We start from the raw sequence: 26,381 nt of genomic DNA, 5'->3' as shown, positions 1-26,381 counted from the left end.
TTGTTGTTGTTGTTGTTGTTGTTATTATTATTATTACTAGTGCAATACCCATGCCCGTTCCCTCCTTCCCTTTCTCCCCAATCACCCGGGGTACATCTACCCAGATGAAGATTCTGCACCCCCCCCCCCTTCCCCCATGGGTACATCTAGCCATTCCCCTGCCTCCCATTCATACATTATTCTCTCCCACTCTTCACTGCCCCTCCGATTGGTGCAGTACCCATTACGCAGTGCCCGTTCCCCTTCCCCTTGACATCACTGATGTCATAATGAAAATGTAAAATATCACTGTGGCTCCAACCGTGGCCACATTTCTTGAATTTTTTTCTCGCACTGCACTCGGTCAGGTCCCCCTAAGTGCACTCCCCAAGTTTGAAGTCGATCCGACAACGGTTCTAGAGATATACAAAGGACAGACATACAGACACTGCACTCCCACTCTTCACCCCGCCCCCCACTCCCCCCGTTCTCCTCCCCCTTGACATCACTGATGATGTCACAATGCCCTAAAGTGGCCTGCGAAGGTTTGAAAATGTAAAATTATTGATATCGCTGTAGCTCCCCCCATGGGCACATTTCTTTCATTTTTTCTTGCACTGCACTCAGTCAGGTACCCCTAAGCACACTCCCCAGGTTTCAAGTCGATCAGACCAATGGTTCTCGAGATGCACAAAGGACAGACAGACAGATTATGATAATTTATACAGTATCATATTGTTTGAAATTTTCCAAAAGTGGTTAATGTATCAGTAAAAACCACACATAAAATAATACATAATGCAAATTCATCGAAGCCTTTCTGTAAAGTGATTAAAAGTATATGAAAAGATTTTCAGCCTGAGCTCCACAGGCAGTTAAACCTTTGATTTAAAAAAAAACTGCCTGGCACCATTAGAGTCAGTCAGGCTTCACCACAGATTTGGTCAGGTTTTAAGTTTTTAGCCTAAAACACTAAATTCATAAATATCTCTGACATGAGCTGAAGGCAGAATAATACAAGGGGGATCTTTCATATACACCAATAAAGAGTTGATAGACTTAAAGAATGAAACTCACAACCTATCTGTTAGATTAGTACTTGGAATGTGAAACTGAACCTGCAACAGTAATGACTTTACTCTAGATACTCTAGTTAGAGGGAAAAGTAATGTGATTACTGTGTGCCACTGCTATGTAGAACAACAGTTGTGTATGTTTGAGGAACTATATATCTTTATAGTAATTCTGATTGTGTCAGCTATATTAAGGTCGCTCTACACTGTTCTATACTGTTGGTATTCACATCAGGACTAACCGAGCCTTCCTGCAGTTCCTCACAGCTGGGATCAGCCTCTGTCGCCCAATCGTTGATGTGTTGTAGGCCTCCAGGTCGAACACATCCAGAACCACCTCTGACATCTGCAGTATGTAGGCCAGAGCTGAGCATTGGATCTCAGAGAGATTATCTGATCTGTTCTCTGACTTCAGGAACTGTTGGATCTCCTGATTTACTGACCGGTCGTTCATCTCCATCAAACAGTGGAAGATGTTGATGTTTCTGTCTGGAGAGGTAGTGTAGGCCTCATTGTTGCGCTTTGTGTTCATCTTCTTCAGGTTGCTGATGGCTCTCTGGATGCTTTCTGGTTTGCACTCTGTCTGCCCCAGCAGGCCTCGCAAGAGTTTCTGGCTAGACTCCAGTGAGACACCATGAAGGAAGCGGACAAAGAGGTCCAGGTGGCCATTTTCACTCTTAAGGGATTTGAGCATGGCTCTCCTCAGGAAGACATCCAGGGATTGTTCACTGTCTTTAGATCTACCTTCTTCTTCTTCGTCTTCTTCTTCACCACCCAGAAATGTCTCCAGAACCTCCTTATCCTCCTCCTTATCCCTGTTTGTGTGACAGTGGAGCATGTAGACAGCAGCCAGAAACTCCTGAATGCTCAGATGGACAAAGCAGAAGACCTTGTCCTGCTGGCACAGCACATGCTCCTCTTTAAAGATCTGTGTGAAGACTCCTGAGTATACTGAGGCTGCTGTGATATCAATGCCACACTTCTTCAAGTCAGCTTCATAGAAGATCAGGTTGCCTGTCTCACTCTCCAGCTGCTCAAAAGCTAGTTTTCCCAGAGAGAGAATCATCTCCCTGGTCTCTGTCTCAGTTCTCTCACCAAACTTGATGTTTTGCTGTTTGGACTGAACCAGCAGGAAGTGGATGTACATCTCAGTCAGGGTCTTGGGCACGTCCTCGCTCTCATTGGCTTTGAACAGATGTTCCAGAACTGTAGCAGTGATCCAGCAGAAGACTGGGATGTGGCACATGATGTAGAGGGTTTGTGAAGTCTTGATGTTGTTGATTATTCTTTCTGACTGCTGCTCATCTGTGAATCTCTTCCTGAAGTACTCGTCCTTGTGTTCGTCAGTGAAGCCTCTCACCTCTGTCACCCTGTCAACACACTCAGGAGGGATCTTATTGGCTGCTGCAGGTCGTGTGGTTACCCAGAGGTGAGCAAAGGGAAGAAGTTTCCCCTTGATGAGGTTTGTCAGCAGCACGTCCACTGAGGTCAACTCTGTAACATCAGTCACAGTCTTGTTGTTGTTGAAGTCCAGAGGAAGTCGACACTCATCCAGACCATCAAAGATTAACACAACCTGGAACTTGTCAAATCTGCAGATTCCTGCTTCTTTGGGCTCAGGAAAGAAGCGATGAATAAGTTCCAACAAGCTGTGGTCGTCTTTCAGCAGATTCAGCTCTCGGAAAGTGAACAGGAATATGAACTGTATATCCTGGTTGGCTTTGTCTTCAGCCCAGTCCAGAGTGAACTTTTGTGTTAAGACTGTTTTCCCAATGCCAGCCACTCCCATTGTCATCACTGTTCTTGGTTTATCTCTTCCAGGTAAGGGTTTAAAGATGTCTTCACATGCGATTGGTGTTTCTGATCTTTGGTTTCTGGATGCTGCTTCAATCAGTCTGACCTCATGTTCATAATTGACATCACTCCCTCCCTCTGTGATGTAAAGTTGTGTGTACATCTGATTCAGAAGTGGTTTATATCCTGCTTGAGTAAACCATTCACACACACACTGACACCTCAGCTTCAGTTTAGATTTGTGTTGACGTTGACATGCAGCAAGAGTTTCTGAAAGACCAAACAACAGATTAAATTAATGAGAGTGAGTAAAGAGTAAGGGCTAATGTACACCGCCTCCGGAACAGATGCGGTACGGCTCCGGTACGGCTGCGAACAGACCCACACTCATGTAATCTGTCAGACGTATGCGGGATCCGTCAAAAATAGAACAGGTGTGTAATTGTTACGTACTGCATGTATCGCCCATCAATTAACATGGGTGAGAGTCAATCGGGATCCGCAACGCATCCGTAATGCATGTGGTGTGGATGGACAAGCAGGTCCATCCACCGGTGTGAGGTAACTGTGTAGAATCGATTATTATTACTCAACCAGGAGTTTTAGAGCTGACCAGGCCAAGGCACCTGTGCAATAATCATGCTGTTTAAACAGCATATAGATATGTCACACCTGCCAGGTGGATGGATTATCTTGGCAAAGGAGAAGTGCTCACTAACACGGATTTAAACACATTTGTGAACAAATGAGAGGAATAAGCCTTTTGTGGAACAAGCCTTTTGTGTGCATATAAAAAGAACCCCTAAATATCCTTTATTTTACAGGTTTACCATTAAACTTAAATATTCTCAACATGGCTCCTTTTAGAACTTTATTACAACTTGTGAAAAATGGGAACATATATGTTTGTCAAGTATAGTTTGAGGTGAACAGGAAGGGATACAGTAACTAGAGCTGTACAGGAAATGCAAGTTTGCAAGTTTATTATTCTTGCATCAATAGGAATAATTGTATGAGTGATTTAGGTACCGACCTTCTTTGAGCTCCACTGTTACTGCAGGAAAAGAAGTATAGGAAAGAATATGTTAAACAATCCCTGATATGACTAGTCCACTACCATTCAATTTAGTTAGATGCAAGAGTTGCCGACACACATTCATGGTAAGCACTCACAGAGAAGTTGCACAAAAAACCTAAATTTAATAAACAAACTCCGGTTTACTTTTCAATACAAATTAAATAATATGAAACGCAGGATCTAAGACAAACTAAGATTTTCTATTTCATGTGATGCGGTCGGAAAACTGTAGCTCTCCGTCATCTATCGTCCAGGTAAGTAATCAAAGGTAAGTAAGTAAACTTATAACATATTTTATAAATCTGAATAAAAATATAATTCAAAATATAGCCGCAATCGGCAATAGCAAGGGTTCAAGCCTTGCGCAAATTGAACGCCTAATAGTCCTGGAGGCAAATTTGTAGAGCATGTTCAGGTGAACATGTGGGGAAAAGTTGCTTGAAAATTGGAGAAACAGCCTGGGAGTTACAAACGGGTGTGAAGTTACGGCATATTTTGTGTTAGGGCACGCCCAATTTTTTCATCTGTGGCGCCCGCTTTTGGTCAAATTGCGAAATAGCATGTCAGAAATGCCATTCCAGATGAGGCTGAGAAGTTTGCAACCGATTATGCGAATGGACTTGATTTACCGCTATTACATGCCCACTTTCACCAATGATGACAAAACTTCAGATTTTGACTAGGAAATCCTCCGTGATATATCTGCCAAGTTTCGCGGTCATTGGACAAACAGGTGCGGAGTTACAGCCTTTTTTGTGTTAGGCCATGCCCATTTCTACCGTTTATGGTGCCCCCTTTTGGTGCACAAAATTTGACACACATGGTCTGTGATGATCTCCGAACACGCTCATTAATCGGTCATGAAGTTATGACAATTTAGCTGAGAGGACACGCCCTCTCACAACTTTGTGTTAATATTTCCAAAACAAAAGTAGATTTTCAAAAATCAAAAAATCAGGATAGTCAAGCTTGCTCCATAGATGCTTCCTGGCGATTTTGGTGGAAATTGGTCTAGGAGGAGATGTCGAAAATGTGTTTTCCAAACTTTTCAAAATATCTCAAAACCTTTCCAGGCGGACCTTGAGGCAAATTTGTAGATCAGGTTCACCTGAACATGTGGAAAAAAGTTGCTTGAAAATCGGACAAACGGCGTGGAAGTTATGGCCTTTAACGTAAAACCTTCAATTATAGCACCGCCTTCAGGCTGATTCGAAAGATATTTCTTGAGCAGAAACTAGCACCCAATATCTGTCATTGTGCCAAATTTCAGGTCTCTACCATTTAGCAACTCACGGGAATTTGCATCGAGGCCGATGAACAACAAGGACAAGGACAAAGAGAAGAATAAACCAGCACAAAAACAATAGGGCTTCAGCCCCTTCAGGGCTTGAACCCCTAAATATCTTTTATTTTACAGGTTTACCATTAAACTTAAATATTCTCAACATCACTCCTTTTAGAACTTTATTACAACTCTTGAAAAATGGGAACATATATTTTTGTCAAGTATAGTTTGAGGTGAACAGGAAGGGATATAGTAACTAGAGCTGTACAGGAAATGATTTGCACGTTTATTCTTATTCTTATTATTATAATGCATCAATAGGAATAATTGTATGAGTGATTTAGGTACCGACCTTCTTTCAGCTCCACTGTTACTGCAGGAAAAGAAGTATAGGAAAGAATATGTTAATCACTCTTAGCATAAATGAAGAACTGAATCGTTGGATGTCTGCTAAATTTAAGTTCAGCCGAAGATAAAGTTTAAATAGTTTGATCAACGACGAGTTTCAGAGCTAACCAGGCCATGGCACACCTGTGCAATAGAGTACCGCAGGGATGACATATTTCTGCCTTTAAAAAAACATTTACGCTTCAAAAGTCATAAAAGTGGTCCTAGTTTGTGAAGATGATCTTGCTGATACACAAACTTCACTGTTTCATAAACTTGTGTTATTATATTACCTTATCTCATGCATTTAACCTAAATCTCCATACACAAATCCCATTGCCTTTTACACGTACTCATTCCTGTGGTCCTCTATCATCATGCCGTTTAATCACCATCTTGATATATCACACCTGTCAGGTGAATGGATTATCTTGGCAAAGATTAACACAGATTTAAACATATTTGTGGACAAAATGAGAGGAATAAGTATTTTGTGTGCAAATAAAAAGTCTTAGGGCCCTATCGTTGTACGGCTCTATCGTTTGCGTGGCCTTTACGCTGCGTTTGCGTACCCCTTATTGCTATCTTCCCAGCATCTAAGCTATCGTCTGCCTCCACCGTCCAGTTTTGCGCTGTGATGACACAGGTGTAGGCGTGGCCCAGGCATGTCGGTGGGCCTCTAGCCTATCATGTGTCTCGCGCAAGTGTCATTTAGCGCTGTGGGGAAGATACCGTCGGTATGTGCCGAGCGCAAAGAGAGGTTTGGGAGTTGCCCGTTCCAAAATAGGCATTCCAGCGCAATGTGTCAGAAAAAATCACCTTGGGTGCTCTCAATTTTAACGCCAGGAAATAGCTGGTCTTAGAGTAAACGCAGACGTACGCCTGAGCGCAGACAGTCTCCAGATCTCCGTGCAGTGCAGGAAATTTTTGCTTGGATCCATTTAAGCACGGCATGGATGTCACTCTCTACTCGCGCCTGCACACACTCTTCTCTCTTCGGAATGCCCAACCCGATCTCCAAAACAATTGTAAAATAGCAACGTTTGTGGAGCAACGTTGCTATTTTACAATTTCGGCTCCGAAATTGTAAAAATGGTAACGTTGATTTTCAACTATAGCCTACATTGCAGAAAAAACACACCTTGATTTAAAAATGAGAATTTGTTTGTCATGGTTTTATTAGGCTACATAATTCCCGACCATACAGGTTTGTGGTGTGAGGTAACAATAGATTGCTTTTGAGAAAGTTCTAACGGTGTTGTGCCAAGGTGCCGCTCCCCACCCTGGCCGGCCCAAAACACCCAGGGCACTGACCCACACCCACCCCACCACCAAGCCTGCATACCCGTCCAGCTCCCACCTTCTCGGGGGAGACCCCCCTCCAGTCCAGCACCTGGCGCACACAGACTCCCGCCCCGCCAGACCCTCGCTCCCCTAATCCAATTCAAAACGCATCATTTTTTCGCACAACACCTGTGTCCGGCCAGTACATTAACCTCTTTCCCTGCAATTACATGTAAGCAATTACACAGCGCGGATGGCAGCTGAAGTCCCTCTCGCCATCAAGCAGACAGTGACGGAAGCATGTGTCTTTATGTGCGCCAAGGGGAAAATGACAATGAAATTGGTGGGATTCGATGTACCGTAAATTCCGGACTATAAGCCGCACCTTTTTTCCCGTTTTTTGGCCTTTTTTGGCCCCTGCGGCTTATATAACGGTGCGGCTTATCTATGGATTTTTTCAAAAAAAAAAAAAAAAAAAAAAAAATCTCTCTTTTTTAGCACTCTTTCTAACTATAAAGCCACTTCTGTTTTAATTTCCTCTCTTGCCCTCTTTTCACCACACTGTATGACACTGTATGACACTATGACACTGTATGACACTGTGTGCACTGTAAATAACAACACAGGTGGTGTTGTGTTATGTTGTTTTGTTGAAATGTTAATAAATGGGAGCATTACATATGGTAATTAAACATTAAAACACAAAAAAAAAAAAAAAAAAAAAACATTAAAACACCCGCGGCTTATAGTCCGGTGCGGCTTATATAAGAAAAAAATAGTCAACTTTGCAGGTGCGGCTTATACACCAGTGCGCCTTATAGTCCGGAATTTACGGTATATATATTAATAGAAACGAATAGAAAATAGCTGATTAATAAAATGTGTGCTGGTGGAACGAAATTAAATTATTCTTCAAATAGAGCAGCATCACTCATCGCCTCTCAGTACAGTGCGTAATTACGCAGCGGAGATAGAAGAGAGCCCGAAAAGAGATAAGCATACAGACGTTTGTGCAGCAGCCCTTTATCAGTGTGTGAAATGGCAATAATACACAGGTGATTCACAGGTGGGCAGGAGTAGGGGCGGACTGGGATCATAATTCAGGCCGGGCATTAGATACCAAGCAGGCCAGGCTGATACGGGCCGACACGCGAAAAAAAAATTGCAGGCCAGGCCAGGCCAGGCCACCGGGCAATTGCCCGACGTGCCCGATTATGCAGTCCGCCCCTGGGCAGGAGCATGTTATTTGATTTCTATGCATGACATTCTCACATCTCTCTCTCTCCCTCCCTCTCCCCATCTAGGCTACCTTTTCTCTCCCTCATTTCTCCCTCTCAGTGAAGGAGGAAGCTGCTGACGTGACGCTGTGGTTTTATGGGCGTGACCACACCCAGGGGCGTCATGCAAGCCAAAAATCTGAGGGGGCGAACTCTGGCGCCGCCCTGAGGGCGGCAAAAAATTTGGGGGGTTGGAAGCCAGATTTAGAGGAATATCTAATTTTAAATTAACAGACTGAGCAGGTGTAACCATAAGGCTATTTTCCAAACTGCTCAGCCTCCTGGAAAGATCCATAATCACCAGACTAAGTACATTGCCACTGCCCAGGCTCAATGGACTTGACAAAAAAGGGAGACCACATGTTTCAAAGCAATGTAACACAATGTTTATTTTGGCTGGTATTGCCTTTTCAGAAGGTAGAAATCTTTCCTCTAGAGCAGGGGTTCCCAACCTTTTTTGTGCCAAGGACTGGTAGATGCATGGGGAAAAAAAGTCGCGGACCGGTTGTCAATTCTAATGGTTTTAGTTATATATATTTACTCACCAGGTGGCGACAAAGGGTAAATAACAGCCTTTTGTGTTGTACTGTATGTAGCCTATACAGTATTTATGTTTTTGTTTTAACTACAAACATACATAAACGTAAACTTGAAACTATGTTTCAACTACCATACACAGCCTATAATAATATAGCCTATGTTTATAAAAAAAAAAATTTTTTTTTTTTTTTTTTTTTACCTCTCAAAAATCTGAGGGGGCAATTGCCCCCTCAGTTACAATGGGCATGACGCTTCTGACCACACCTCCACAATGCTTTTGGGCATAAACACGCCTATACAGATATGTGCGCCGAGATGACGTGAAGCGCAGCGGGCCGAAACACCTACAATTAGGGCTTTGTGCGGCGCTATTCCAGCGCAAAACGGGTGCTAATGCAACAATACCGCCGTCGGCAAGATAGAGCCCTTAGATCTTTTATTACAACTCGTGCAAAATGGCAGCATATAATTCTTGATCAGTATATAGAGCCCTGCTGGAATGAGTCTGGAAGTAGCATGTTGCTGCTTACGGAGAAAAGTGAATAGGGTTTTAGAATGGGGATTTTCACTTAAATGCATAAAATAAGGTCTGTGGCTAACAAAAGTTTATGGGAGTGGCAATTTGTGTGATTTTCAGAAAACGCTTCAAAAGGCATAGAGACACTGCATGAAATAGGCCACGCCCATCACGGGGGAAAGCTCTCCATTCAAACACCGGCATTCATTTTCCTTGAATTAAACATATAGCTAAAAGCTGTTGTGTGGTGGGCTGCACAAAAAAAAAAAATCGCCAATTAAAGTGTTTTTGTACTCCCGAGCAAAACAAGGAAGCCATTGAAAATTGGCGAGAAGAAAAATGTGGATCTAGCTGTCAAGGAAGTAAGTTGGAGTGTTCATCTTCCATAATGATCTTGTGTGCAACATGCGACCATGCACGCAACATAGAAGAACGCCAGGATTGGGGGGGAGTTTGTGTTTACCGCCGTTTTGGGTGTGGTTTCTGAATGATGACGTGCTCCGCAGTGTCTCTATAAAAGTGATTCACATTCATGAAGATTATCCTGCTGAACACAAATTGCCACTCCCATAAACTTAACCACAGACCTCCCAAGGAGGAGAGACAGACTGACTGCCTGACCATGCAGGTGTCAGACCTCTCTCTAATGGTCTTGCTGCCAAGGGGCTGTCTCACTGTAATAAGCAGGATAGTGTAGAGCAGCAAGTTGGTCATGATCACAAAATAAACCCCTGATCAACCTGAATGATCTCCCTTTCAGGAAGTGGAGCGGTCTTGAATCACCCTGAAAGAGTATGTATCAGTAGCTACTGTACTGGCTCACTGTTAGTACAAAAGATTACTCTGGAATCATTACGCTGTACGTTACAGGCTGTAATGTAAAGCTTTAGTGAAAACACCTGCTAATCTTTTATTCAAGTCTATGGGAGAGGAGTGCAGCGCCTCCTGTGTTGGCAGGGTGGAAATGGAACTCAAGAGAGGCAGTTCAACAACATTAAACATGGGGGGGGGGGGGGGGACTGGTCTAGGCCCGGTTATGGAGTGAGGCAACTAACCCTAAATAAAATATAGACACACAATGTGAATACTATCAATTAGAGGCAAAGATCCTTTTGATTACATCAGTATTAATAATATCAATTAGACAGTAATTCATTGTAAATAAATATAGTATTTCTTGGCTTCCTACCTGTTCTGCGTATGCGTTTGACAATGGGAATTATGACGAGCAGCAACATTGTCAGTACCACGAAGATGGTGACTATTCTCCCTGTTCTCCGTTTCCCTTCACCATCAGACTCTACAGAAAAAATAACAGCAACAAGTGTTAAGTCAAGTCATGTTGCTTTATATTACAGCAAATCATAACAACAGTTATCTGAGATGCTTTACAAATGGTTGAAGACCAGCGTCTTTACTAAGTTTCGACGCAGCAATTTAAACAATTCCCCAACATGCATTTGGCAGCAGCAGGAAGGAAAACAACTCCTCGAGCAGACCTGGCTCTAGGTGGCATCTGCCTTGACTGGTGGGTTGAGAAAGATAAAGAGAGAGAGAGAGAGGGATGGGGAGACACGAGAGAGAGGGAGGGGAGAGACAAGAGCGAGAGAGAGGGAGGGAGGGAGAGACAAGAGAGAGAAGGAGAGAGAGACGTAGTGGCAGAACTGCATTGTTGTTCAAGTGAGGTAACTCACTCGGGATGAGGGGGTTGCTGATGGGTTGGCTGACCTCCTCACTGACTGGGTTCTCCACCTTACAGCTGATTGATGCATACTTCAAATCCTTCAGCTATAAAACCAGTGAAATATAAGATCACAAACCAATCACTCAGCCACATTTCACTTTCATTTTTAACAGAGCATTCAGATTCAGTGTCTTGCTCAATGGCACTTCGTCTTAAACCAGCTACTCTGATTAAAGCACAGTCTTCTTAAGCCAACGCCCACATTGGAATCATCCAAAAACAACACACCTCCCTAAAGCACATGATGTAATCTGCTGTGTTGAGAGGAGCTGCTTAGACACAGTTGACAGAAGCTGCTAGCTAAGCACTTCACATGCTCACTCTCTTTCAGTCTTTCACAGGTTCCCCATTGTAGCCCTGAAAATCTTTATGATATAAAACTGACCAAAATCAAAAAAAAATAGCAGATTTAGTGTGTGTGTTTTTAGTCTGAGTGAAATGTTCTCTCTTTATGGTCTCCCCTGATTCTAAATATAGCTGAATCGCTTGGTTTGACCAAGTAAAACTATTCTTATAAGCATTTTACAAAATGTCTATGGAAAATTAAATGGTGGATTAAACCCCTTGGTTTGTATGTCTAACCGGGAAGAGGGCGTGACTTTGGCACTCTGTTTTTGGGCTTGCTGCAGGAAGGGAGGGGGAGGGGGGTTAAAACAGCTGAAAACTAGCGGCTGGTGCAATGAATATGTGATGCAAGTTGAACAAATCATTATGGTGTATACCTGTAAAGGAATGCATTTGTTCATCTCCTGATATTACTAGTGGACATTAACTCAGTGGTTCTCAAAATGGGGTCTGGGGAACCCCAGAGGTCCATGAGAGGGTCCCCAGAAAAAAGAAGGATAACTTAATGTCCCTATAATTCATCCACAATTAATTAACACAATGACTGTTTTGGTCATGGTCTTCATACACTTTCTGTAATAAAACATCTAAAAACTAAAACCTTATCAGATGGGAGTCTGTGGTCTAATTTGTGTCAGTTGATGTGAAAAAGTTTGAGAACCAGTGCATTAACTAACTGACACATGGACAGAAAGACTCAGCCAAAAAGACAGAGGTACAAACACTGTCAGTAGTATTGCTGTATTGTACCTTTGTAATGATCATTTGGTGTTTGAGTAACTCTGTGGAATTCTCTCTGGTGTTGTCTTTCTCCCAGGTGTAGCTGACTGGTTCAGCGTCTGTGGTGGTGTTTGACTCACAGCTCAGAAAACAGCGAGTCAAATCATCTGCACACCATTTAGAGATGGAGGGTTTAGAGACAGGTGCTGTTGTTGATGGAGAGAAGAGGAGAACAGCTGTTACAGTCAGGATCACTCACATGCACATTGTTCTTTCTCTGTCTCAATGCAGACAGCTGGAAAGAGACAGAGACACTCGCACACTTTGTGCACCTAATGTGCACTTAAAGGGATAGTTTGGATGTTTTTTTATGTGAGGTTGTATGAGGTACTTGTATACAGTTTGTGTACTACATTTATGCAGCCAGCCTGGTCCCAGTTTGGAGAAATGCAGACCGGCCACATCAGGGAAGTATCAGCTGTCACATCAGCTGTCTGATGATGTGAAAAAAATACATAAAATGCTTCAGGTGCAGGTGGTGTCACCCTCACAGCTGTGTATATTCCACCTCAGGCAGACACAAAGAACGCTCTCAGAGAACTGGACCATGCAATCAGCGCACAGAAAGCAAGACAGCCGGAGACGGCGGTGGTGGTCGCAGGAGATTTTAATAGAGCGAACCTGAGGAAGAGAATGCCCCTCCACCAGAATATACACTGTAGCACACGGGGTAAAAACACTTTGGATCAGTGCTACACAGACATTCCTTGCTGCTACAAAGCAACACCCCGCCCCCCATTCGGCAAATCGGACCACGCCTCTATCTGGCTCGTCCCCAGACACAAACCAAAGCTTAAATGACACCCCCCAGTCTACCGAACCGCCCAACGCTGGTCAGACGAATCAGATGACATCCTGAGAGACTGTTTCGACCAAGTGTTATGGGGAGAATTCAACACAGGAGACCTGGAAGAATATGCTGAAACGGTGTCATGTTTTATTAAAAAATGCACAGAGGACCTAGTCCCCACAAAAACAGTCAAAACAATGCCAAACCAGAAACCCTGGATTAACTGTGATGTCCGGGCTGCACTTCACGCCCAGACCACCGCCTTCAAGTCCGGGACGCCAGAACAATACAAGCAGACGAAATACGCCCTCCGAGCTACAATAAAAAAAGCGCGGAGAGAATATGAAAGGCAGCTGGAGGCAAAACTGGACTCCAACAACCCCAGACACCTGTGGAGAGGCCTCCATGCTGCCACAGACTTCAAAGGGGAAAGGCAGCAAAACGCCAATGTGTCACCCACCCTGCCAGACGAACTCAACGCGTTCTACGCCAGGTTCGACCCCTCTGCCAGAGCGCCTCCCCTCCTCCCCTACCCCTCTCCTCCCCACCACCCCACCTCCACCTCCCCCCCTCCTCTCCCCCCCCCTCAGCCACCTCTCCCCCCCATCACCCCTCCTCCTCTCCTCCCCCCCATCACCCCCCCCTCTCTCCTCCCCCCCACCACCCCTCCTCCTCTCCTCCCCCCCCTCTCTCCTCCCCCCCACCACCCCTCCTCCTCTCCTCCCCGCCATCACCCCCCCTCTCTCCTCCCCCCCACCACCCCCCCTCCCCCCCCTGCCACCTCTCCCCCCCATCACCCCTCCTCCTCTCCCCCCCCCACCCCTCCTCCTCTCCCCCCCCCACCCCTCAGCACCCCCACCCCCTCCCATTCCCACCCAACAACCAACCCCCCCCACCTCCCACCCCCCACAGACCCAGACCGCCCTCTCACCATCACTGAGGATGAGGTGCGCCGGACGTTCCTGCGCATCAACCCACGCAAGGCGGCCGGCCCGGACGGCATCCCCGGGCGGGTCCTCAAGGCCTGCGCCCACCAGCTGGCAGGCGTATTCACAGACATTTTCAACCAGTCTCTCTCCCTCCGACAAGTTCCCTCCTGCTTCAAAGCAGCGACAATCATCCCCATTCCCAAGCAGCAGAAAGTGACCAGCCTCAATGACTGGCGCCCAATAGCCCTCCCTCACGCCAATAGCCAGCAAGTGCTTTGAGAAGCTGGTCATATCACAGATCCGCCCCACACTCCCCCCGGACCACGACCCGCTACAATTTGCATACCGCCCCAACAGGAGCACAGCGGATGCAGTAGCACACGTGCTCCACACCGCCCTGTCCCACCTGGAGGGGAAGGACACCTATGTAAGAATGCTGTTCGTGGACTACAGCTCAGCATTCAACACCATAGTACCCTCCAGGCTGGTACACAAGCTCAAGGATCTGGGACTAAACAGAGCAATGTGCGACTGGATCCTGGATTTCCTGACAGACCGCCGCCAGGTGGTGAGGGTGGGCAACCTCACCTCCTCCCCACTGACCATCAGCATAGGAGCGCCCCAGGGGTGCGTCTCCAGCCCCTTCTGGTACGACCTCTACACCCACGACTGCGTGGCGACTCAAACTTCGAACACCATCGTGAAGTTTGCAGACGACACAGCAGTCGTGGGGCTGATCTCGGGGGGTGACGAGACGGCCTACAGAGAGGAGGTAGGGGCCCTGGAACAATGGTGCCAGGACAACCACCTCTCTCTGAACGTCTCCAAGACCAAGGAGATCATTGTAGACTACAGGAGGGGGGGGGGGCACACACCCCCCAATCACCATCAACGGCACAGTGGTGGAAAGGGTAGACAGCTTCAAGTACCTGGGAGTCAACATCCACCAGGACCTGACTTGGGCCGGCCACACCGCCACTGTTGTCAAAAAGGCCCAACAGCGAATACACGGACTCAGGCGCCTGAAGAAATTTGGGCTAAGGCCAGAAATCCTTACGGACTTCTACAGAGGCACCATTGAAAGCCTGTTGACTGGCTGCTTCACTACCTGGTACGGGAACTGTACCACCATGGACCGCAGGGCGCTACGGAGAGTGAGACGCGCGGCCCAGCGCGTAACAGGATGTGAGTTGCCAGAACTGCATGAACTGTATAAACAGCGGTGCCTCAGGAGGTCCCTGAAGATCATCAAAGACACAAACCATCCCCACAACAGCCTGTTCTCCCTGTTACCATCAGGGAGAAGATACAGGGTTCCAAAAGCACGCACAAATTGCTTGAGGAACAGTTTCTTCCCACAGGCCACGAGACTCCTTAACTCATTCACCGCCAATGACGTCTTTGACGTGTTATCAGAAATAGCCCTCCCCGCCAATGACGTGTTTGACGTGTTTTTGTTTTTATTACTGCAGGGCGTAGTTCAAACACTTCCCCAGCCTCTGACATAGTATCAGGTCCCTAGCATCTAAGACAACACGTGAACAAACACATACCGCAGCTGTTGTTTTGAAATTGAGCAAGAGGAAAAGCAGAAAACGGGTAACGCTTCCTTGTGCAGACAGGAGAAACGCCATTGAAACGCGCCTCGGCGCGCTGCACGAGCTGGAGTCGCCTTCCTCTGTGCCAGCCGGGAGAAAACGGGAGAAAGTAATCAAGAGATGTGTTTGATCATCGGAGGAATGAGGAAATGATCGATCAGTTTGCGAGGGCGGTGAGGACGTGTTGAATAGCCGAGGGGAAAACGGGAACGATCAAATAGCAGGGAGGATATGACAGGGAGACATGGACGAGGACGGGTGGACCAGAACAAAACAAAATAAACACACAACAGCAAGGCACAAGGCAGAAGCGGCAGTCACAGCAGCCCGCTGTCCTTTCTCAAGAGCTATTCAGTTGGTTCATGAAATCGCTGGGCTGCGTGCCCTCCAGTGTTGCTCCTGGCCAATCCCAGCACCACAGGGCGTGGTTATTGCTTATCCTATGTGGGGTTAGAAATCTAAAAGGGGGATCGTGTGTGTGTGTGTGTGTGTGTGTGTGTGTGTGTGTGTGTGTGTGTGTCTGTCTGTCTGTCTGTCTGTCTGTCTGTCTGTCTGTCGGTGTGTCTGTCTGTCTGTCTGTCTGTCTGTCTGTCTGTCTGTCTGCACACTCACTCACACCGAGTAAACTGTATTGTTGAATGTAAAAAAAAAGCACTTCATGTGTATATATATATATATATATATATATATTTTTTTTTTTGTCATTTGTGTCCTAACGAATAATATTTACATGTCTGATGTCAATACAGTTCAAAATAAAAGAATTGAGAGTGAGTTCTGCCTGAGATTGTGCCCTTTTACAAAAATTGCCTTTTCTCCTGTTTATTTTCTCAGGGAGACCTTTTGGGTGAAAACAGGGTGTATATAAATGGCTATAAGTAGAGTTCTAAAAGCTCACTTTTTTTTTCCTGGTGAACCCAGAGACGTACATCTTCATTTTGAGGTATTGCAAATCACTCTGGTGCTAATAGATAATTTACTGTGGGTCTTGAAAGATGACCAACAATTATGAAAATCTTTGGCCTGTGCTAAATATTGGCAGTCCTAAACTGGCGGTGAATGAGTTAACATACACAAATAGTGAAGTAGCCGTACCGTACCGTACTGTAGCTGCTACCATTACGTATGTCTAATGTTTAATTGTATGTTTAATAAGGAATATGCTATTTGCACCTGTATGTCAAATACGCCGAATTTAAAACGCCGAGTTTAATTGTATGTTTAATAAGGAATATGCTATTGGCACCTGTATGTCAAATACGCCGAATTTAAAATGTTTAAGCACGTTTAAAGTATGCACACGACATGTGCACCTATGTGCAGTGAATATGCCACTGTCTCTGACTTGTCTTATCACTGCCTTATTGCTTGTTGTGTCTCTTGTTGTTTTTGCACTCAAATGCCCTGTTATATTTGTACTATGTTGTAAACGGAGTTCACAGCACAAGAATTTCACACGTGATACTTGTACCATGGAGTGACAATAAAAATCTTGAATCTTGAATCTTGGTGCAGTACCCCTACTTCTTCCCCACTTAGCTCCACACCTGGCTACAGTGAAGATTTCAGCTAAAAACACAGTGTAAAAGACACCTTTTCAAGTCAACTTGAGGGCTTGTGGAGACTTGGATTACCTCAGGTGAGCAGTATGGAAGCATTTGATGTGTGTTTTTTTTTGTTTTGTTTTTTTTAACGTTTTTGGTTCCCTTCACACTCAGCAGATAGCTCTACTTGCATGATGCGGCCGGTCTCCATTTCTCCAAACTGAAACCACGCCGGCTGCTTTCTGCTGCATGTAGTACACTGACTGTATGCAAGTACCTCACATAAAGAAACTATCCCTTTAACATGAACAAACATGTAACATGGAGGGGGGGTTTCGGCACAATGTTAATAGATTGTATAAAAATATCCATGTAGCCACCATGATTGTCATTATTTTGAAGGCTTTTTTTTTTTTAGTTGAGTTGAGTTTGGCATTTTGACCGTCGCCATCTTGTTCTTTTGTTTTGCCAGACAGAGCCGCAGCGCTGCCTGCTATTGGTCCGTGATAGGTGAGCTGTGAGATCACTGGACAGGTGACCTGTCAATCACACCCCAAACAGGGTTTTTCCTGGCTCAAAATGAGGCAGAACTAGAGCCGATATTCACCGATTACTGATATGGCTGCAGAGTGCTGACATAGTGCATTTTTGAGCAGATATAGACCTTTTCTATGTGGATTGTGCACCGATATGACTGTGTGCAAAGCTACTCAGAAGGCTGCTTTCTTGAACAAATAGGCCAACTTTATTTAAAAAAGAATTTAACATTATGCATTGTCATTTTCTGGAAGTGAGCACTGAGGAAATAAAGAATAAAAATATCATAGCTAAATAAACATCAGTAGCCAACAGTTACTGTATGTTCAGTATAATTGCTGACCATTTACAGTGAATGAAGAATGTAATAAAACAAAATATCCTGACATCTACTGTCAACAAAAAGCTTTGTGTATGTGTTGTGAATTGTCTCAATACAGTTAGCTTCACCTAATCCATGACTTCATCATGAGTCAAGTGAGCTGTCTGTGTAAAACCATGCTCTCACAGACTCTTGTCAGTCACTTTTTATCTATTTTGTTGTGCATCTAAACGTATCTTTAGGGTACTTCCTTACATTTAATTTAATTTTCAAAATGAACCTATTATCACTTTCAATGGCTTATGTGTGCTTTAGACATGTTAATTGTTCTTTTATTTTGAAAAACTCAGACCAGAAGTCTTATTGTTGTTGTTGTTGTTGCTAGCAGACATGGGTAGTTGTGAGGAGCCGATGGGAGCTGCTAAACGCAGTCGCACTAATGATAAGAGAGCTGATATTCCATCGAAAACATATTTTTCCTGGTTGGAAACAGCATTAAGCAGCAGGACTGCAGACTGTGCTTTCAAAAAGGCTCTTTATCGTGAGCAGGAGCACGTAGCTGACGTCTGATAACGTTATTGTAGCTAATCAGAGGCTAATGGGCACGGCTACATTACAGTTTACCAACTCATACAGAACAAGTGGCTGTGAAAAGGCAACCAGCCAGCCTTCATTTGCATATAAATACGCTCGTATGAAATGGTTATTTGATTGAAGGTTTAGGGGGCAAATTAATGTCTATATCTAACGTTACTGCTATAGGTTGCTGAGCTACTATTTCATCACCAAGCCACGAGTGCAACAGTTGTTAGTGTTTTTGCAAGTATGGTTTCACCTGTCAAGAGCTGGAGGCGGAGCTAAAATATATGGAGGCGGCCGCCTCCTAATTGTCTATGCAGGAAAAACCCTGTCAAAGCATCGTCTTTTCTCTCGTCTATTTGAGGCTTAATTGGACCATAATTTACAAAATGAACATCATGCTGTATTAAAGAAGACTTGAAACCTAGAGATTGAGATCATGAACTCATTAGCAAACCAAATTCATAAATCAAGTGAGAAGTAACCTCATTTTCCCATTGACTTCTATACAATCTGACTTCGTTTTGTATGAACAGGTGAGTTACATAAACATTCACTTCCCGTACAGTTTCATGAACGCTGAAATAGGGACCAAAACCATTTTTTGAACCAGGTTGTAAACATGCTTATTTCTGCTGTAAAGTTGGGCATTTTAACATGGGGTCTATTTGGACTTACTCGCTTTTTGAGCCAGCCTCAAGTGGCCATTTGAGGAACTGCATTATTTGCACTTCTGAATTGCCTTCATTTTTCCCAGTCAGAGGTTGCCGCTTATGGAACCCAGTGTATTTTAAGAGGAGAAATGTCCAATCACAGTGGTACATCAAGTCTAGGTTATGAAGAGACTGGCTTGCACTTTTAAAAACTCAATGAGGCGGTTGTAGTAGGTGTAGTTCTGTGTGGATCGGTGCTCTCTCAGTTCAGAACTGGGTTTACGAACAAAACCAGTCCGAACTCTTCTCTCTCTCCTCTCATACCAAGTGACGAGCGGTCTTCTCTTCCAGTTTTCACCTCCAAGCAAAATCTTCTTTTCAGGTATAAAGCTAGCATCAAATCCTCTTCTGTATCTTCCCTCTGTGTCTCCGGTCCGGATCTTCTCTTGCATCTACATATTTCTCTCCTGACATCCTTCATTTATCTTTTTTCAAGCATCTATATTCACTTTTCTAATTGTTCCTCTCCTGCCTAACATTGAGTCTCAGCTTGGCTTTACTTTGCGTCCGGAGGAAAAATGACGTCGCTGCCTGTCACACTAATGCTGCCTTCATGGGCTGTCAGAAATAACAATCATGAAATAGCAGTGGCTACACTTAATTAAAAGCAAGTGGTGAATCACACACAACTCCACATCACTGACTTGAAACTGGACAAACTGCCAACATAAAACACTCACAGATGACTTTGAGATGAGTCTCGCTGTTGATGTTGTTGTTGATCTCTACTGTGTACGATCCACTGTCTTCTCTGATCAATCCTGTGATCTTCAGCTCTCCAGTTGAAATGTCCAGGTCACCACGATCTATGGAGCAACATGGTTAGGGTTAGCTTATCAACAGAATTCTTCTCAACATAGTTCTTAACATGGTTAGGGTTAGCTTCTCAACAGAGTTCTTACAGACAAAATGAACCCAACAGAATGCAAGTAGCGCGAGGGTCAGAGACGTTTCAGAGGGGGTCCACCCGCTAAGCCGACCTTAGGTTTAGGCGTGGGGGGTGGAAGAGGTTAGGTTTAGGGTCAGGGTCTGGGGGAGGTTAGGTTTAGGCGTGGGACGAGGTTAGGTTTAGGCGTGGGGGGAGGTTAGTTTAGGCGTGGGGGGAGGTTAGGTTTAGGCGTGAGGGATGGGTGAGCTTAGCTCCAGCGGGTCCACCGACACGCTGCACGCCGCCTCGCTCAGCTGGTTCTGCTTGTGGGCTATCGGCATTGCGGCTTATCGGCACTGCGGCCTGTCGGCACATACACGCGGCACCGTTTCAGAGTCTGAAAACAAATCTTGTCTGAGATGACAGGGTTGAGAGGCGGACCATAATAGCGTGTCGATGATTTGATTTGACAATTCTGGGGACTGGCTTTGGCATTGGCCAATCCTGGCGTGTTCCGCCCCCAAATCGAGTGGGATTCAGCGTGTTGTGGTGCTACGCGAGTGGGATCCGCAGAGTACCAGGCAGCCAGCTGCTTCTGTGTGGAGCGGAGCGGACAGTCCGATGCATGAGTGCTGCCCGCCCGCCTGGAATCTCCGAGGGGAGACCCCTTATGCTTATGTTATCCCCTAATGCGAGTTTAACGAGCCGGTTACATTTCTTTGCATTTTTAGACATTACCGTTTGCTTTATTTTGTATGTTACATACAATTGGCCAAGTTAGTAGTTAGTTTATGGGCTAGAAATTCTGCCAGATTACAGACACTAGGCTCCATTTTCTCCTTCATTTGGAGGAGAAAATTCTTCTGAAATGAAGATTGATCACAACATGGCAGCTGTCAAGCTGCCATGTGGTGATGATTGGGTGAAATGGGGTAGAAATCTGATAGTACTTTGTGACGTCAGCAAACTGTAGATTACTGTTATGAATAAAATCTTGAAAAATTAACTTTTGATGTGAAAAAGTGTGAAAAACGAAAGTATTTAGATTTTTGTGATTTTTTGGCATACATTATTAAATAGGTGCACTGAATATCCAGGTATTTGAACTAAATATAGAAATGAGCATATTTCTTAGTATACGAGAAATTTGCACGCTGTTTCTAGGTGGATACTGGAAATTTGGCACCGCACTCTGGTCACGTCACGAACAGCGCAACCCCCAAGTTTGAAGTCGATTGGACGAATGTTCTCAAGATATGTGAAAGCCATGTTCAGATCTCTGCCAAACACACTACTCCATAACGCACGTCTCCATACACTGCATCCACAACATGATATCTCTGCCAAACACACTACTCCATAACGCACATGTCTCCATACACTGCATCCACAACATGATATCTCTGCCAAACACACTACTCCATAACGCACATGTCTCCATACACTGCATCCACAACATGAGATCTCTGCCAAACACACTACTCCATAACGCACATGTCTCCATACACTGCATCCACAACATGATATCTCTGCCAAACACACTACTCCATAACGCACATGTCTCCATACACTGCATCCACAACATGAGATCTCTGCCAAACACACTACTCCATAACGCACATGTCTCCATACACTGCATCCACAACATGATATCTCTGCCAAACACACTACTCCATAACACACATGTCTCCATACACTGCATCCACAACATGAGATCTCTGCCAAACACACTACTCCATAACGCACATGTCTCCATACACTGCATCCACAACATGAGATCTCTGTCAAACACACTACTCCATAACGCACATGTCTCCATACACTGCATCCACAACATGATATCTCTGCCAAACACACTACTCCATAACACACATGTCTCCATACACTGCATCCACAACATGAGATCTCTGCCAAACACACTACTCCATAACGCACATGTCTCCATACACTGCATCCACAACATGAGATCTCTGTCAAACACACTACTCCATAACGCACATGTCTCCATACACTGCATCCACAACATGAGATCTCTGCCAAACACACTACTCCATAACGCACATGTCTCCATACACTGCATCCACAACATGATATCTCTGCCAAACACACTACTCCATAACACACATGTCTCCATACACTGCATCCACAACATGAGATCTCTGCCAAACACACTAGTCCATAACGCACACGTCTCTCACTGACTGCGTTTACATGGACTTGAGTATCCCGGTTATGAGGCTTATCCTGGTTTTGATCATATTCTGGATGTGGCGTTTACATGGAAGAGAGAGAAAGCAGGTTACTCATATACATGATAAGTAGTAGTATCCTGGTTACTGATCACTGTATGCTATTTGCGCAGGCGCCTGTGATCGTTACAATACAAACCGGGGTCATTATTATTATTATTTGCTTATTGGGTGCGTGTGACGTGACGTCATTCACCTTTTTTGGGCAAAGACGTGGGATTCCCTTGGATTCCGTCTTCATGGTGGAGTGTCCCTGTTTGCACGCAGCGCGCGGCTTTTGCTTTCATTTGAGTCACAACACCTTCGTCCTGTATAGTCTGTATACTACAGACTTGAATAGGGCAGCATTTCGATGCTTTCTCCTATCTAAGCTGCCAAGCATTTAATTATTTCATCACCGAAAGACAAAACTCGGCAAAACTCCATTTCCTCATCGCTCCAGAAGTGAGACTTGGCTGAAGCCGCGCCTGCGCAGGTAGTCTGCTGCGGTCAGAAAGCAGGATAAGGTGTATACATGCAGCAGTATCCCAGGTTCTTTCGGAGTACTCCACCTCGCATAACCGGCTTTCTCAAAACCGGGATAAGGGCTTATCCAGGACAGTTTCTGAAACCGGGATATGATGTTTACATGCGCAAACACAAAAACGGGATACTCCAAAACCCTGACAGTAACCGGGATACTCAAGTCCATGTAAACGCAGTCACTGTCAAGTTCCCGATGCATTCTGACGCATTCAGGCGATAACGTGGGGTGGCAATGTGACAAAAAAAAAGTGAGCGCTTGCCTTTGTTACATCGCCCAAAAGCCGCCAGTCAAAATAGTGGTCGCACCGTCGCACTAACATTACACTGTGGATGATTTTACAAGTGGCATTCAAGTCATATCTGATTAGTTTTCAATGTATTTCTCCCCAGAAAAGTTATGTCTCGATATAGGCTGATGCAACTATCACCCTCTTGCATTTTCACATAGCCTACAAGACAGACAGGTGGGGAGGAAAATAAACCTTTTCAAGCCGTTTGCAGCACTTGAGGAAACCGTGAGTTTTCTCGTTTAATTCGTTGATATAAGCGATTGCCCGAATTATTAATGAATTAATAGGCTACGTAGGGGTGGGTGATATGGAAAAAATATCATATCACGATTTTTTTCAGGCAGGATCATGATCCACAATCTTATCACGATTCTTTTTCATATTGGTTTTAGGACTATTTTGCAAATTACTGAACAGTGCAAGTACAACCAAACAAATTTCAGGGTACGTATGGTCATGAGAAACCTGGAAAAGTCATGGAAATTTAAAATACAATTTGTTTTATAAATATTTTCATGTCGTTGATTTACGCTGAGTTTCCAATAATTCATGTGCTAAGAAATCATGTTCACAAGTGTAGCCGAGCGTTAGGCTGCGCTTAGACTTGGATATAAAAAGTAATAAACGGAGCAACTCCCATCTTGAACACTCTCACCATGAGACGCCAGCTTTATTCACTCTTCCCCGTTCTCTCCTCCTCGCACTCCTCCAGCCTCAAGCTCCCCACAACCACCACAACACACACTTCCGTTTCCGGCTTTCAACATAAAAGACTACAGTGCTGCCTAGAACGTAAACCTAAATTACATCACATAGCACCTTCATAAAAATAGCTTACACACCTCCCCTCCTCCAAAAGAAACGTCCTCGTTTCAGCATCCATTCACGGTGCAACTACATGGCATGGCAATGTAACACAAAGCAAGCAACACATTCCATCACTCTCAAAATCACACCCTCTTAACTCAGCAACTCAATACCCCATCACTCCAATCCCCCAGAGACACGGACATTAACACACTCCATCACACTGCATCCCCCCTGTGCAAAGGCATCAATATTCCCAAACATTCACAGTGCATTTCCATACCAACAATCTTTTTTTTTTTTTTTTTTTACACACATTTCCATTCCACAATAACCCCAACATTTACATTATTTATTTTCATTACTTCTTTTCTCTTTCTACCTTCATTTCGACCACCACTATTTCCATCCCCCCTTTTACAGCTTCTGTCCCACCTGAAGCACGCTACTCCCTCAACCCCAAAAATTCTCCCACACCCCCTTCTGTGTCCCACAGACATCACACGCACTGCAGTAGCTCAGCACATCCCCCGTGTGTCCGCTCCAGTAGAAATGTCCACGGATGCGGCTGAGTGTCTCTTCGGGCCCAAAATGACTGGATCCAGGGCCCTTGTGCGCCCCCTTCAGTGCTAATTCTCGCAGGTAGCTGGGTACCACCGTCTGGAACCCCCTTCTACCGTGCCCTGTCCTCTCCAACAGCCCATCTTCATCCAGACGCAGGTCGGTAAAAATCTCCCACAGTCCCTTCATGGCACCGGAACACAGGGGAATCTCCTCCACAGGGGGCCGGCGTCCAGCCGCTACCCACGCGTACACCGGACCGATATCCGCATCCTCCATCTGTCTGCGCTTCCACTCTGTCACCTCGACATCCCTGATGGTCACTCTGTCGTCCGTCAGGTCCACATCTGGACACTCCTCCTGTTCCTCCGCCTCTTGCACTCGCTCGTCCTCTCGTCTTCCTCACCCAGGGGGCGGCGTGTTGAGGGCAGCAGGGCGAACACCACCGGCATCCATCTCCACCTCGGCTTTCTGCACAGCAACCGTGGGGGTTGTGGAGCGCCTAGGTTGGGCCGGCTCCTCCGGCGTCAACCCCTCTCGCTCACCTGGAGACACGAGCGTCGCTCCCCCAACTGTCACCGCGTTGCAGATTACCTCTCTCCGGCTGCTCACATTCTCCCCAGCCTGTGTCTCTCCTCTGTCCTCTATCCTCTCAGTGCACTCTCTGGCCAAATGACCTGGCCTACCACACGACCAGCAGAGTCTCACCTGCCAGCCGCCTGCACGTCTCTCCTCTTCCGCTGTCCTCCGGTCCCAGACAGCCTCTTGACACTCCCTGGCTAAGTGTCCAAACGCACCGCATGACCAACAGACACCCGGGCGTCCCCAGTACCGTTGTTCCGCACACCTGGTCTGTCCCCCGGGACCGCTGCGACACCACCTCGCTATGTGCCCAGGTTCTCCACAAGTCCAACACCGTCTCTCTTGCGGCTCCTCCGGCCGTTCTCCACGCTTCGTCACCTCTGTGCTCAGCAAGTCAACCTGCTGCATGACTTCTCGTAGCATCCGCATCAGCCCCTCTGCCCAGGCCGGTGTAGCATCCAATAGCCGTCTCACTTCCTTCAACAAACGGGCTTCCACACCCGCAAGTACCGAGCTGATCACCGTTGTCAGCTCCTCTTTCATCCCGTTCACCGACGGCCATTCTCCGCCGCGCAACATGATCGCACGTGGTGCTCCTAGCAGCTAACACACGCAGCTAGCCTCGTAGCAGTTAGCACGCACAGCTAACCTCCTTAGCGTTATACTTCGGTTCTCCTCGGGACGTTCCCTTGAAACACCGCTGCCACCAGTGTAGCCGAGCGTTAGGCTGCGCTTAGACTTGGATATAAAAAGTAATAAACGGAGCAACTCCCATCTTGAACACTCTCACCATGAGACGCCAGCTTTATTCACTCTTCCCCGTTCTCTCCTCCTCGCACTCCTCCAGCCTCAAGCTCCCCACAACCACCACAACACACACTTCCGTTTCCGGCTTTCAACATAAAAGACTACAGTGCTGCCTAGAACGTAAACCTAAATTACATCACATAGCACCTTCATAAAAATAGCTTACACAAGCATGCAAACACTCTATCTCTTGGTTCACTATTATTTATACAGTAGGGTTGGGCGATGGGACGAATATATGGGCTATCTGCGATTGAGTCCACTGTCGGTTGCGTGATTGTCATTTGTCAATCTGCTAATTTAATGGAGAGAGAGAGAAACCGATAGACAGAGAGAGAGAGCGTGGGGCGGCTCAGCGCGCACACACACACACACACACACACACACACACACACAGCGTTGAGCTTTAAGCAGTGAGAGAGAGGCCGGGAGAAAGAAAAAAAAAGGTGGAGCAGAAACGCGCTCTCCTGAGAAAGAGGCAGCAGGATGAGGGCAGCAGCTAGATTAGGAGCAATGCGTCCTCGCATTTAAAATAACTGCCAAAGTCCGACTGAAGCAAATTAAACTCAAACTATCACAAAGATAAAGCAGCCATCA

At 45.5% G+C, this 26,381-nt stretch overlaps 1 protein-coding gene across 1 annotated transcript in view; it reads right to left on the bottom strand.

The window, feature by feature from the left end:
• Window positions 1–25,556, bottom strand: part of LOC310791579 (NLR family CARD domain-containing protein 3-like) — a gene marked incomplete at both ends in the record, with an annotated part of 33,462 nt that extends 7,906 nt beyond the window's left edge. The window contains 7 exons of the mRNA XM_083653246.1: window positions 1,295–1,860; window positions 2,014–3,032; window positions 10,909–11,002; window positions 12,054–12,190; window positions 19,776–19,901; window positions 24,656–24,792; window positions 25,324–25,556. Of these exons, the coding sequence (XP_083509372.1) occupies window positions 1,295–1,860; window positions 2,014–3,032; window positions 10,909–11,002; window positions 12,054–12,190; window positions 19,776–19,901; window positions 24,656–24,792; window positions 25,324–25,556 (2,312 nt within the window). The remainder of the gene's footprint in view (window positions 1–1,294; window positions 1,861–2,013; window positions 3,033–10,908; window positions 11,003–12,053; window positions 12,191–19,775; window positions 19,902–24,655; window positions 24,793–25,323) is intronic.
• Between the last annotated feature and the right edge of the window lie 825 nt (window positions 25,557–26,381).

This window comes from Poromitra crassiceps (genome assembly GCF_964638095.1).
Source record: "Poromitra crassiceps genome assembly, chromosome: 16".
NCBI classification, from domain to species: Eukaryota; Metazoa; Chordata; class Actinopteri; order Beryciformes; family Melamphaidae; genus Poromitra; species Poromitra crassiceps.
Note: the sequence above shows the minus strand (reverse complement) of the source record. Positions and strands in the feature narration are given on the sequence as shown.